At 35.9% G+C, this 14,644-nt stretch overlaps 1 protein-coding gene and 1 long non-coding RNA gene across 6 annotated transcripts; one reads left to right on the top strand and one right to left on the bottom strand.

Moving 5' to 3' along the window:
- On the top strand, positions 1,917–9,842 carry LOC109947467. 5 transcript variants are annotated; one of them, XR_002270225.1, is made up of 8 exons: positions 1,921–2,512; positions 4,479–4,538; positions 5,564–5,718; positions 7,400–7,489; positions 7,632–7,694; positions 7,941–8,412; positions 9,285–9,374; positions 9,567–9,842. It is a non-coding gene; the product is annotated as an uncharacterized LOC109947467 (long non-coding RNA). The 5 variants fall into 5 exon arrangements; XR_002270227.1 differs by having other exon boundaries at positions 8,019–8,412; XR_002270226.1 differs by having other exon boundaries at positions 1,917–2,512; positions 5,564–5,740; positions 7,632–8,412.
- LOC18785826 (probable LRR receptor-like serine/threonine-protein kinase At3g47570) lies at positions 10,159–13,500 on the bottom strand. Its single transcript, XM_007219756.2, has 2 exons — positions 10,707–13,500; positions 10,159–10,562 (listed from the first exon to the last, which is right to left on the bottom strand). The coding sequence occupies exons 1-2, from the start codon at positions 13,438–13,440 to the stop codon at positions 10,159–10,161; spliced, it is 3,138 nt and encodes a 1,045-aa protein (XP_007219818.2). The 5' UTR covers positions 13,441–13,500.

The following is a 14,644-nucleotide window of genomic DNA, read 5'->3' on the forward strand; positions in this document are numbered from 1 at the left end:
AAAAATACATATCATAAACAAAAACCCCAGCTATTTACAACTGACCTCCTCATTTAATGGCTCAAAGCCAAGTTTCAACACACCCAGTACTCTACCACTCCTGCATAATATAATATCTAAACACACATCTCAACACACCATATAATCACACCATCTAATCATGAGACAGCTTCAGCTAGAATGGGAATGTGCGGTAGCACAAGCCTAATTGACAACAATTCAAGAGTAACGATATCAATCTATCTGACTAGAAAGAGTTTTAAAAAACAACAAGACATCGGGAAACAATTTATTTACTTCAAGGTATAATGTAATGGAACATCCTATGAATTAGTGGCAACCACAGTACTGACTCTACTATGGCCCTCCTTTCAAATGTAAGAAAATGAAAGAAATTGGCACCATCCCTTCAGTTTTTTCTTAACAAAAAATGAAAGATAAATTCATAAATAAACCATCAAAACGGTATAAAATGTTTGTAAGACATGTACAATTACAAAATTATAAGTTCTCCTCAGAAACAGACTTCTCTAAGTATCCATACACAAACAACAAAAGCAAAAGCTTAAACAGTTAGCTTATAGCAAAATCAATGTCCCCATTTCTCTAAACCACAGCTGCTGCTGGTAGGTTCCCATCTTCACTCATTTCCCGCTTTCTTTTAAGCACACAATGATCAAGCACAAAACAGCAAACTTTTAAACAACTCATATTACACCACATATGGTTCTAAACAAAACTCATCCATATCCAATATGCAAGCCCTAAACTTAGTAAACAAAGTTATACAAAAATATGTCGAATTAACAAGCATTATTCTCAAACAAAAAGTATGATATGGTTGGGAGTTTACAAGTTCAAATATTTATACAATACTTGATTTTGTCAAACTCTGTCTTGAGATATTTTATCAATCTAGAAGTTTCTTTCATATATGAAAAACTACGAACGATAACAAAGGAAATTCTTTCTATGTAAATTATTCTTCGATTCCATCAGACAATCATGCAAATCCTTTGCACAATTGAGTGTAATGTGAAGGGTCACTACCTCGTTGGAAGATAAAGAGAAAAAAATTAAGGAATTTAGCAAGCCACCAACAGTTTGCTTAAGATATTTCAAAATGGTTGCCTCCATCATGGAGTTTTAGCCACAAATTCTTTTCATGGCCACATTTTCTACGTAAAATATAATCAGCGAGTATTTTTTGGTAATGATCCACAGAGAAGAAATCACCATACACAGGTTAATTGTCTTACACTTTAGATATCATCTTCAACAAACAAAATAGATACCAATTAGACTTCTAAGAAGGTTAAATGCAATGCTCATAAAGACTCATACTAAGCCACCAAATACCATTCAATAACTGCTACAAAAACCATAATAAAACCATACTAAAACTAAAAATACAACTGCACTAAAATGCCAACACAACATCACTACATTAGCAATACACTAGCAAAAAAACACAATACGACAGCAATAGCAACAGCAACAGCAACACAACAGCAGTGCAAGCATCAGTCCACAAAGAACAAACCCATTCACTGTTTGAAACAAGGAATCATCATACTCAGATCATTTCAGACAAACCCCTAAAACAATTTCGATGAAACCCCTAAACCAATTTCAGAGAAACCCCTAAACCTTCAACCAATTTCGAACAAACCCCTAAACTAATTTCAGCAAAACCCCTAAACCTTCAACCAATTTCGAACAAACCCCTCAGCCAATTTCAGAGAAATGCATAAACCCTAAAACAACTTGAGAGAAACCCTTAAACTGTAAGAAAATGCCGATGAACAGTACCTGTCGCTGGGAGAGGAAGAGAGAAGAGACAGTCGGAGCTGAGTGAGGAGAGACTGAGAACTGAAGGACCACAGATTCGGAGCAAACCCACCGGAGAGTGAAGAGAAACAGAGGGCATCGAAGAGACAGAGGCGAGAGAGAACTTCAGCAAAACAGAGACAATAAAATTTCAGCAAAAGTGATATCTGTGCAATAAGGGGACAATAAAATTCTATTTATAGGTCATAGTTCCAAAATTTTAAAAAAAAGGGTGGTATTTTCAATTACAATTATAAAAATGGTGGCATTTTGGGCTATTTCTCTTTTTTTTTTTTTTCTGCAGCACAGTTAATTGACGAAACTGCCCTTGACTAATCAGTTTCTTTTGTTCCCGTTTTTGCCCCTCCCCCTTCGTTGAGAGGGTTTCGTCCGCTGAGAGAAACCATTGTCTCCCGTTCGTTTCCAACCAGCTGGTTGGGGGGCAGCCATGGAAGAGCTGTGTTCGTTGCTGGACATGCGTTGGAGGCCGTCGATTTTTGTTTGGGAGGTGAGCTGCAAATCCAGCCGTGCTTTCAGTCTTCGTGTCACAGATTTGGGATCGGGAGATTTCATCTTTTCTACAACCTTCGACTCAGGCTTCCATCTTTCTTGCTTCGACTCAGGTTTCCATCTTTCTTGCTTCGACTCAGGCTTCCATCTTTCTTGCATCCTTTGTTTTCAGGTATGCATCTCATCAATTTTTTAACAGATCTTTTGGTATTTATTTCATGAATTTGATTGTTGGCTGGGAGATTTTTCGTGCTTTGTAGAGTTGTGTTCATTTTTTTGGTTCTTTTGATTTCAGGTTCTTGGGCCCTAAACCCTATTTATTTGATTCCTTTGATTTTAGGTTTTTAGATAAAACATTGGAAAGCAAAGACTGAGCATGTTTTTTTTTTTTTTTTTTATTGAAAAAATTCCCTTTTTTTATCTGCTATTGGTGATAAAATAGATGAAATTGATGATAAAATACAAGCAAAAAAGAAGTGAAGCTTAATTAGGTTTTGACAAAATAGAAATTAGGAATGATTGGGTTCATTTATTTAGTTACTTTGATTTTCAGGTTTTTGGATAAAACATTGGAAAGCAAAGACTAAACATGTTTTTTTCTTTTTTTTTTTTTGAAAAAATTCCCTTTTTTTATCTGTTGTTGGTGATAAAATTGATGAAATTGATGATAAAATACAAATATGGTTTGCTTTGTCAGTTTGGTATGCTTGGTAGATAAGTTCTTAAAATTTTCTGGCCTCATTAAACCCAGATTGTTAATGCATGTTGGTCTAAGCTTTGATGCTGAGGACCCCAGAGAGTTTTAAATCCTTTATAAAAGCTCATAGACCTGAATTTAGAACTTGGCCAGTAGCCAGGTGATGGTGGCCAATTAGCATTGCTTGCAGGGACCAAAAGAATTAGGAGGAAGAGCAAGAGAGCCATAAAATATGAATGGGAAGATGAGGAAAATGTATAGTGAAGATGGAATAATTGGCTCTGTATAAATGCAGGTCACAGAGAGAGAGAGAGAGAGAGAGAGAGAGAGAGAGAGAGAGAGAGAGAGAGAGAGAGAGAGGTAGCTGACGACCAAGGTATATATAGGAAGAGTATGGTAGTACAGTTTGATATCTATATATATATATATATATTATAAGAACATTATTACTAGAATTAACCATCAAAACTTTTTTCCTTTTTTTTGAACGAAACCATCAAAACTTTGCATGATATAAACTATACTTACTATTTATATATATATACTTTGATTTCTCTTTTCTCTCTCTCTCTCTGTCTCTCTGTCTCTGTCTCTGTCTCTCTCATCCCAATTCACACAACCACTTTCTTTCCTACCCTTTATGAGGAAAGATGTTTGCTTTGGTTGCAAGGTTGGAAAGCTAGGAAAAGAGGATGTGATGTAGAATGGGAAGATAGGTGTCTCTTAAATGTGCCTTTTTTTTTTCCCTTTCCTGTGCTGTGCGTATGTAGTTTTGTGATTCCACAGGAACGAACTATGCTTGGTTGAACTGTGTTCGTTTGATTTGAATTTGCCGAATTATTTCAATTTCGGTTTTTGTGATACCTTATTAACCATTTGATCTGGTCTTCTAGCAGTTTATGAATATGAATGAACATATATGAGATAGAGAGATCAACTATGACTTAGTTGCTCCAAAGATAGAACCTAGATCTCTTTATGTCTTTGTTCAATTTGAGCAAAACTTAAGATTCACAACCCTTATCAGATGTTTTAAGTGTAATGAACAAAACTATAACCTATAGCCTGTTATTTTTCATTTATTTTGCTTCTATAACCTTTTAAGTGTTTATAGGTTATTTCTACTTTTATAGCCTACTTCTCCATTAGATTAGCTTAGCCTAAAAATAGCAACACATGTGTGAGTTTTTACCATTAGTAACTCCTTTCCTTCTTCGTTTCCTTTTGAAAATCATTAATCATCGTAAGTCAAATGCTTATAGATGATTCTCTGATTTATGTATATTATTAGCTCCTTTTTTGCCATCATTTCCTTTAAAAAACATTAATTATCGGAAGTCATGTACTTTTAGACCATTAGCACAAACAGAATCTGTATGTTTTTATTTTTTGCTCTTTTGATTGTTGGTTGATTTCATTTTTTCGGTTGCGTTTGTTATAGGTGCTGTCTAACTACTTTTTGGACTGTTTGATAGCTCTTCCCATTGCTGTTAGGCAACAGGTCAGTTTTCTATTCGTCTTTTGAAGAGGTCATGCATATCAAGTGTGGCAAATTGGTTTTTAGATATTGTGTCATTTGAAAATTGTTATTTCTGTGGTTGTGATATTATTGCTTATATCTGGTTTGCTTGGTTAGGCTATAGAAATTGTATTTAATTTGTTTTTAGATAAAAGGGTTTTTCTTCAAGAACAAACAGATAGTGTAATTTAAGATAAACAAAAGGAAACTAACCTGACAGAGGGAAAGTTTTATTTATAAATTGACTTAAGTTATGTATGAGATGGATGATTTTTATCTCTTTAAAAGAAAATTGTAGTCAGAGACCATTTAGATTGATTAAAGAGAGAAAAAAAGACATTGGTTTGATGAAAATACTAAATGCAAAACATACCTGGGTATAACAACAGCACACAACATGGTTGAGGTCATTTGGGACCGTTGTCAGAGTAAAGGCTTTAGCCTATCAGACAGTTAAACTGGCTCGCCTTATGGTTTAAATAATTTGAGAAGGTCCAATTCTGTTCGTTAATGACTTGCAAAGTCTCAGCATTGACCAACATTGTGAATGTTTTGTAAATCCCTGAGCAGTAACCTATGGGAGTCTAGATTGTCTAGAAAAACCTCCTTAGGGTCAGTTGCTTTGTTCAAATATATAATGCATTTCCATTGTTTCTAGCTTATGCTATTTGCTTTCGTGTACATCTTTATTGTTTCTAGCTGCGGACAGATCTAGAATGCTTTTGTATCAATTCTTTATTTATGTTCTGTAGAATAAAATCATCTGCTGGCTTTGCTAACATTGCAAATTCTTTTTAGAAGTTTTATATTATATGAAACTGTCAAATTAAAGTATGACAGGACGAGTATAGGATCTTTGTTTTTGTGCTTTGAAAAAAAAAAAAAAGTGTGATTCAGTGGGCCGAAACTATCAGGTCCATTTGGTTTAAGATTTAGAAGTTTATGAATAGATATGAAATTGCATTTACATGTTTGAGCTGCAATTAAGGTATCTTTTTGTGTTGCAGTTTCCACCAGTACCAGGTTGTTTGGAGGAAGCTCCCTACGGCATTTGATGAGCTCCCTCAGATTTACGGAATGAAGCTCTGGGCATAATCGTTCAGCTCAGCTTATGTGATCCCAAATCTTCATCGGTGAATTTTGCATTAGACTTAATATTGTGGTAAGTGCTTGCCATTAATGAGGTTTGTTCTCTCTCCCGTTTATACTTTATTTTTTCTAATTAATAAATTTGTACCCATTTTGATTATTTGTTAGTGTCTAATGTAGTAATGTTTAACGAATTAATGGCTTGCTCATGGGTTTCTGAGCATGTTGTTGAATCCTTTGATTCCTTGCCCAAATTGATTCTACTGCTGTGATGATCTGTTGTAGTTAATATTATTGTTGTGGGAAATTAAGCATGCCAATTTCGACAATTTGTAATGATTTTGCTGTTGCAATGGGTTGTTAATTTGTTGTTGTGATGATAGGTAGAGTAATAACAATACTTAGAACTGAAAAATCACTTTATCTCTTAATCACTAAGACAACAAAACTTGAAAACTCTTTTAAGTTTTAATCCAATAATATGCTTACAAAGGTTAGAACTAAAGAATCACTTTATAATACTTCAATTGATCTGCTACTTTTATTGGATTCCTGGGTATTTTTTTCTTCTCCTTTTTTTTAACTTTCATACCATATTAGTACATTTTTCTGATTAAGGATCGAGATTGTGAATGAGGACTTTGTTATTGATTATATTAGTATAATTTGTTTAGGCATTGTCTTTTTGGGATTTTGTTGCTTGCAGAGTTTATTTTCTATGTTTTTCGTTTTGAATCATTAAAACTGAGGTATTCAAGCTATCTCAGCCTTTGATTGTTGCTTTTGATTGAACTGGTTGATGATTTTGCTTTAGATTTGGATTGTTTTGAGACTTTTGTCATATTTTATTTTAAAGTAAAAACTTTTGGGCTCCAAACAAGGAATTGATTTTTAATACATGAGGTTGATCAACAAGAAGACAATTTCTTGGAATCTATGTTGGTAAATGAGTGATTGTTGATCGACAAGAAAACTTTGATCCAATTTAAGCAAATGCTCAAATTGGTTAATCAGATTCCACGAATTATGTGTGAATGATGTGCTAATTCATAATATTTTTTTATCCAAATACTGAAATTGATTTGATTGTGTTATTATTTTGATGAAATCAGGTTAAACAATATAGTTATTAAAATACTATATGATTGCTTTTGGTAAGGTTTTCTGTTTGGTTATTAAAAATTAGTTGGTAAACCCTGAAAATCGGTATTTGGATATGCTGGTTCTTTTGTTACAGGGTTTAGGATAGCTCTGTTTTGGTAAGCAGGATATGCTGCTATTTGGGTAGCTCTGTTTAAAGATATGTTCGTTCTTTTGCTACAGGGTTTCAATTCAAATTCGTTCTTATACTGGTTTATGGGACTCGGGATTTGAATTTGATAATTTTTGTTTTGGTAGGGGAAAGAAAATTTGGGAGTGTGATTCTAGGAACTGATTGCAATGTTTTAGCATAGTTGACTTGAAGAAGACTGGTTTAGGAAATATGTGGGATTTGAAAATCTGACTTCTAAATTGGAATTCTGTTTGTGGACATTAGTGATGACGAGAAAGAATTCAGAAAAGTTAAAATTCATAATTTTTTTGTTTGTGGGTTTGATTTACCAAGCTCATTTTTTCTGATTTTTGCGTTGAATGGAGACTTATTGAAAACTAAGAAAGTTTGTATATCCTAATTTCAGAATGCAGAGTTTGGTTCTTTTGTTTTTTTTCCTTTTCATGGGCTAATAATTTGGCCATGCTTCTACTCTTTGCAGTTGCTAGGGACTGGAATCGATACGCAGGATACATCTCCTTCAGTGTTGTTATTCTTTGACAAGCAAAGATTTATATTTAATGTTGGAGAGGTAAGGAACTCAATTACATACATTTTCCCTGTGGTTTCTTTCCGTACAGATTTTGCTCAAGCTAATTTTTCTCCGATTTCTGTTTTTTCTTCCTTTTTTTTCTTTTTTTTTTAAAACCATGTTTTCTTTTGACATTTTGCAGGTGGTCTTTTGTTGCTTTGGATAGAGCGGTTTGGTTGGTGTTTTCAGTTCTGTTAAGTAAGGGGTGAGTTTCTAGGCTGAAATTTCAATTAATTGTTTCAAGTTTTGTGAATAGAGCATAGAAATTAGCTAATGGCATCAATTGACAATTGGTTGGTATTAATTTTTTGTTGTAATGATAGGTTTAGATGATTACAATATTTGAACATGTTGGTAAACCCTTTGAGTGTTTTGGCAATTGGGTAGTTGAGATGTTCCCTGCCTATTTTCATCGCTTTATACACATTTGACGCAATTTTAAAACCCGCAGCATCGCGCGGGCACCTTTTGCTAGTATATACTAAAACTGAATCCCGATTACTGTTCCTGGACTGTTCATTCGCAATAGTGAAGTGACGGTTTTGCCCCCGCTTAAGTGATGGTCTGCTTTCTTGAGTTGACTTATGAGCAGTGAATTAGCCGTTTTGCCCTCCAGCTCTGTTCTCTTCTCTTCGTTGGAGTCGCTGAGAGAAGGAAAACCTCTTCTCCTTCCTCGCAGCCCTGCCTTTCTCTCTCTTCTTTTCCAGTGAAATGACTTGGTTAATTAGTTTCTACTCTTCCCGTTTGCTCTCCTCTCCTTCGTTCGCTTCTAACCAGGTTGGTTGGCCTGGTTGCGTGGCAATGATGGAAGAGGTTGGTTTACTGTTGGAGATTATCTGGAGGCTTCAACTTTATAGGAGTGGCGTGCGTTCAGATCGAACTCCAGCTTTCTCTCTGTTTCAGTCTCTTTCTCTCACTGATCTGTAAGTAAATTTTGCTTCATCTTTCCATTCGATTTTTGTTGCTCTTCTTTTTCATTTTTGTTGTTACTAATATCTTGGATCTTATTTGATTAAACTATAAGACCTGTTTTAATTTGCTGCCCTAAAAGTCCAAATCCCTAATTTTTCCTCATAGTGGGTCTGTGTTATTGATTTGCAAATTTTATCCAAATACTGAAATTGATTTGATTGTGTTATTATTTTGATGAAAAGGTGAAACAATTTAGTTATTAAAATACTATATGATTGCTTTTGGTAAGGTTTTCTGTTTGGTTATTAAAAATTAGTTGGTAAACCCTAAAAATCGGTATTTGGATATGCTGGTTCTTTTGTTACAGGGTCTAGGATAGCTCTGTTTTGGTAAGCAGGATATGCTGCTATTTGGGTAGCTCTGTTTAAAGATATGTTCGTTCTTTTACCACAGGGTTTTAATTCAAATTCGTTCTTATACTAGTTTATGGGATTGAGGATTTGAATTTGATAATTTTTGTTTTGGTAGGGGAAAGAAAATTTGGGAGTGTGATTCTAGGAACTGATTGCAATGTTTTAGCATAGTTGACTTGAAGAAGACTGGTTTAGGAAATATGTGGGATTTGAAAATCTGACTTCTAAATTGGAATTCTGTTTGTGGACATTAGAGATGACGAAAAAGAATTCAGAAAAGTTAAAGTTCATAGGTTTTTTGTTTGTGGGTTTGATTTACCAAGCTGATTTTTGCTGATTTTTGCGTTGAATGGGGACTTATTGAAAACTAAAAAAGTTTGTATATCCTAATTTCAGAATGCAGAGTTTGGTTATATTGTTTTTTTCCTTTTCATGGGCTAATAATTTGGCCATGCTTCTACTCTTTGCAGCTGCTAGGGACTGGAATGGATACGCAGGATACATCTCCTTCAGAGTTGCTTTTCTTTAACAAGCAAAGATTTATATTTAATGTTGGAGAGGTAAGGAACTCAATTACATACATTTTCCCTGTGGTTTCTTTCCGTACAGATTTTGCTCAAGCTCATTTTTTGGTTTGATGAAAAGATTGTGCATGCCTAAAATACTCGAGCTAATGTCTTCTCCGGTTTTTCTGTTTTTTCTTGTTCTTCTTCTTTTTTTTAAAAACGATGTTTTCTTTTGATATTTTGCAGGTGGTCTTTCGTTGCTTTGGATAGAGCAGTTTGGTTGGTGTTTTCAGTTCTGTTAAGCAAGGGGTGAGTTTCTAGGCTGAAATTTCAATTAATTGTTTTAAGTTTTGTGAATAGAGCATAGGAATTAGCTAATGGCATCAATTGACAATTGGTTGGTGTTAATTTGTTGTTATAATGATAGGTTTAGATGATTACAATATTTGAACATGTTGGTAAATCCCTTGAGTGTTTTGGCAATTGGGTAGTTGAGATGTTCCTTGCCTATTTTCATCGCTTTATACACATTTCACACAATTTAAAAACCCGCAACATCGCACGGGCACCTTTTGCTAGTGTAATATAGAAGTGAAAATCCATAACCTATGATCGGCTTACAATCAGCCTGCCCAACACAAATTATAGAAATCAAAGCAAAAGGCTCAAATGAAGCCAACAATAACGAGACAGTCCACTAGCATGGCCCCCAAATAATGTAGGGAACATTCATTGAAAAAGAAAGAAAAAATCTTTTATTTAATCAAGCAGACCTCCAAGATCCTACTTTAGACAGTAATGAAATTCTGGATACAAAGGAAACAGTATTACTTATGCTCTATTGGCATATTTTATTTGCTCTAAGTTTGTTTCTTATTCGGCACATTTCAGCCATAGCGTCAGTAATATCCAACCGCTCTCTAGGCAACTCTGCAGAGCAAGCAACACCAATTTCTAAAACTGAAATCCAGCTCTCTTCAATTCTGATGTGAGCGCTTTTGCTATCCTCATTAAGACGATTGTTTGCACTGCTCATCTCCCTGTCCACTTTTTCTTGAACAAGAACCGGATCCACAATTTCTATCACTTGCTCAGGCAGAGCTTCCTTGACAAAGCCATGAAGGTTTGAAGTTCCTTGAAACATGTCGTCGGTTGGTCTTTTTCCTGTAAACATTTCCAACAGGAGGATGCCATAACTGTAGACATCACCTTGTGTCCACACTTCATGTCCCATACCATACTCTGCATTTGCACAATTCAAACACAATATTCTAATTTATATTTAATTAAGTGCCCACAGCTCTACTTCCATGTTTCAAACTACTAAAAAAATATGTGTGTAGAAGAAAAACAATTCAAAACTGAAGAAGGGAAGTATTTATTTACCTGGAGGAGTATAACCAATTGTTCCTTTTACACCAATGGAGCTTGATTGATAACCAGAAGAGTTTTCAAACGGCTTGATTAGGAATCTCGCCAATCCGAAGTCCCCTACATGCCCAACCATATCCTCATCGAGAAGAATATTGCTAGGTTTGAGGTCGCAGTGAACTATTGGCGTCTCACAATGATGATGGAGATAATCCAATGCCATCGCAACGTCGATAACAATGTTCAACCTCTCACAAAATGTTAAGCTCTTTGGTCTCTCATTTATCTCACCAATTTTTTGCGTTGGATGCAGCCATTCATCCAAGCTCCCATTAACCATGAACTCATAAATTAAGGCCTTGAAATCATTACCCTGATAATCGGAACCCGAACATGCCGAGAGTACCTTCACAAGATTACGGTGTCTAATATTTTTCAGGGCCTCACACTCAGCAGTGAAACTTTTATAAGCTCCGCGGTGGACCAGGTTGAGTACCTTGATGGCAATTGTTGTTTCAGCTCTCTCAAGTACTCCTTTATAAACAGACCCAAAACTGCCCATACCAATCAAGTTGGCAGAGGAAAATCCATCAGTAGATTTCAGAAGACTTTGGTAAGACACGGTGATAAATTTTTCTGAATCACTTGAAGTGGGATCCTTTTTCGCCCTCCGTGAATAACGGAAGTACAAAAAGGCTAGTGTGAAAGTAACTCCAAGAACCGCACAAACTAGAGAGATTTTCAATTTCATGGTTGGGCTCAATCCTCTCTTGTTAGAGTGTTGCAGTTTGCATTTTGGCAATTGAAACTCCGGTATGCCCCCGCAAAGTTTACTATTTCCTCTAACTGATGTGGCAGTTGCATTCTTGAAAACTCCTTTCATAGGAACCATGCCCTCAAAATTGTTATCAGATAGATTCAAAAGTTGCAAAACTTCGAAATGCTCCAAGAATTCTGGAATCATGCCTGACAGGTTGTTGCCAGATAGGTCTAATGCTTTAATACCTCTCAGTGAACCCAAAGATGATGGAATTGTGCCTTGGAAAAAGTTTCCTTGGAGGTCTAGATATTCTATCATGATGCAACTACTAAGGCTTGCAGGAATGTCACCAGATAACATGTTTTGAGAAACATTTAGATACTCCAGATTTATCAAATTTCCTATTTCTACGGGAAGAGAACCAGTCAAACGATTTTGAGATAAATCCAAACCAAGATAAGAGGAGTGAGCAATGATTTGTGGGGGAATGATACCGCTGAGATTGTTGTCCTCAAGAAATAAGAGTTTTAAATTGTGACAGCCAACAAAACTTGAAGGGATATTGGCTTGGAGGTTGTTGCTATATAAATGTAATTCGCCTAATTGACTTAAATTTCCAAAAGTTGATGGAATATTTCCAGAGAGCGAGTTGGAAGCAATATCTATTTCATACAAGTTCTGAAGCTTTCCTATATCAAGGGGTATGTGACCTGAAAATCGGTTCTCAGACATCCATACGCTCTCCAAGTTGTGCAGATTTCCGATCGCATTTGGGATGCTTCCAGTTATTTTATTTGTACTGACATGGAAGAGAAAAAGAGAAGAAGACAAGTTTGCTATGCATTGAGGTAGCATTCCCCCAAAATTGTTTGTATCAATTAGCAGTCGTTGTAAACGGGTGGCATTTGTCAAATCACAGAGAAAGCCCAAGTCGCCACCAATTTCCCCACTTCCAAGATTGTTGTAAGCAAGATTTAAGGTGTTAAGATGTTTTAAATTTTTCAAAGAAGGGACCTGTCCTACGAAATTGCTTACTTGCAACCCAAGATAATTTAAATTTGAGGCATTAGATAATGAAACTGGAATTGTTCCACTAAATTGGTTATTGCCAACATTAAGATGCTCAAGACTTGGGAAGACAATACCTAAGTTTCGAGGTAAAGTTCCTTGGATTTTGTTTTCTGAAACAGCAAGGGCACTAATAGAAGAGAGATTGAGGAGTGAGGGAGGGATCACACCAGACAAATTATTTGAACCCAAACCAAGTTGTTTAAAATTGGTGAGTCGACCAAAAATATCTGGAATACTACCATAGAAATTATTAGATGCTGCTGTGACCAATTCAAGAGATGATAAATTTGCAAAAGTGTAGGGAATACTTCCTGTGAGTTTGTTATAGTGAACTGAAATTGTTCTTAGCTTTGACAAAGTGCCAAGCTCTGCAGGAAGCCTCCCTTCCAGGAAATTCCCAGCAAAAGCAATTCTGAAGAGTCGAGAGCAATGCGATAAGTTAGAGGGAATTTCACCGCTCAGTGAATTGTTCTCCCACACTATATCTTGCAACCTGGACAGGCGACCGATTTCTGGAGGAATTCTGTGGCTCAAGTTATTGTTGTTGAGATAAATTCCTCTCAGAAAACTCATATTCCCAACATGTGGTGATAGAGAGCCTGAAAGTTTCAAGAACTCCAGGTCCAAAATTGTGACCCTCTTGTGACGACGACCACACGTGACACCACGCCAATTGCAAAAATGGTTGGTTTCATTCCATGAAGTCAAGGCTCCAAGAGGATCATTGGTGATACTTGCCTTGATTTCAAGCAAGGCCAGTCGATCTGTCTCATTTCCACTCAGCCTCAAAGCAAGGCATGAGTGAAGAATGAAGACATGCAGAATGCAAAAATATGAGACAAACAGAACTGATATGAGCTTCTCAAACCCCATAATATTTAATTTTCTGAAACTTCGGCTACAAATGGTTGCTTGCATTGCTACCTGTTATTATTAAGGGGGTTGATGCATATATAATACAACTTTGGACTCATTCACACGACCCACGCCATACGTCGAGGCATTTTCAACTAGTCATCAGTGAGAACACGGCATGGTTTGTACTGGCCAGAGAGGATTTTGCAGTCATTGTCCGATAGAGATGCCCATGTGTTGAATTGGACATAATTGTATTCAGATACATATGCATCAGTGTTTTACTTTTCTAGAAAAATATACTTTTTGAATTCATCTGTTCAAACAAAAAAGAAAGATAGTTAGTTTTGTAGCAAAGTTCTCTCTTTATAAGCAGTATTAAGTTACAATAAGAGATTAACTATGTGGGCTTGTAACATCCCACATCGACCAACAGAAAGGGGGTGATGTGCCTTATATGTACATGTCCACCTCCATCTAGCACTAGGCCTTTTGGGAGCTCACTGACTTCGAAGTCATGGGAATTCCGAACTTAAGCAAGTTGGGGCTAGAGCAATATCAGGAGTGGTGACCCACTGGAAAGTTGCTCGTGCGTTCCTAAAAACAAAACCGTGAGGGCAGCGAGGGGGACCCAAAGCAGACAATATCGTACTACGGATATAGGATATTGCTTGCCTCTTTCACTATAAGGAGATACTTTTTCTTTTTGTGAATCATAGTTTGACATGTATGCAAAAATAATACATCAAAATTATATAAAAAGATAAATTTATGCACACATATCACACTACTATTAGCAGGAATATAGGAGCTCCTACTTACATGATAAGGAAGGAAGTATTTTCCTTGTATACTACTCTGTAATTTGACAGCTTTGAATTGGTCAAATTCTACTGGCCCCACTAGTGCTGGAAAATTTGTGCAAAAGATGTCAAGTGTTAAGGAATGGGTTGACTCAAAAAACAACAAAAAAGTATATGTCATTGACTGGGAATGGGTCAACTATATTTGTCCCTTGTTGGAGAATACCATACGTGTATGGACAGAAAGATAGCTCTGCAATTGTCAATAATTACTGTATGAGTTCCAACTTACAAGTTAACTTGGAAAAAGTACAAGCTGCAAGACTTTGCCTTAGTAATTTGGATTTCCAATATCTGTTACATTGCTTTGAACATAGATTCCTAGTTCTCACAATCTCAACCACAAAATTTTCAGATTTTTCTTCCTGTCTCATTCAAAAGAAAAAATACCAGAGGCATAATAT

This window comes from Prunus persica, chromosome G2, assembly GCF_000346465.2.
Source record: "Prunus persica cultivar Lovell chromosome G2, Prunus_persica_NCBIv2, whole genome shotgun sequence".
Taxonomy (NCBI): Eukaryota; Viridiplantae; Streptophyta; class Magnoliopsida; order Rosales; family Rosaceae; genus Prunus; species Prunus persica.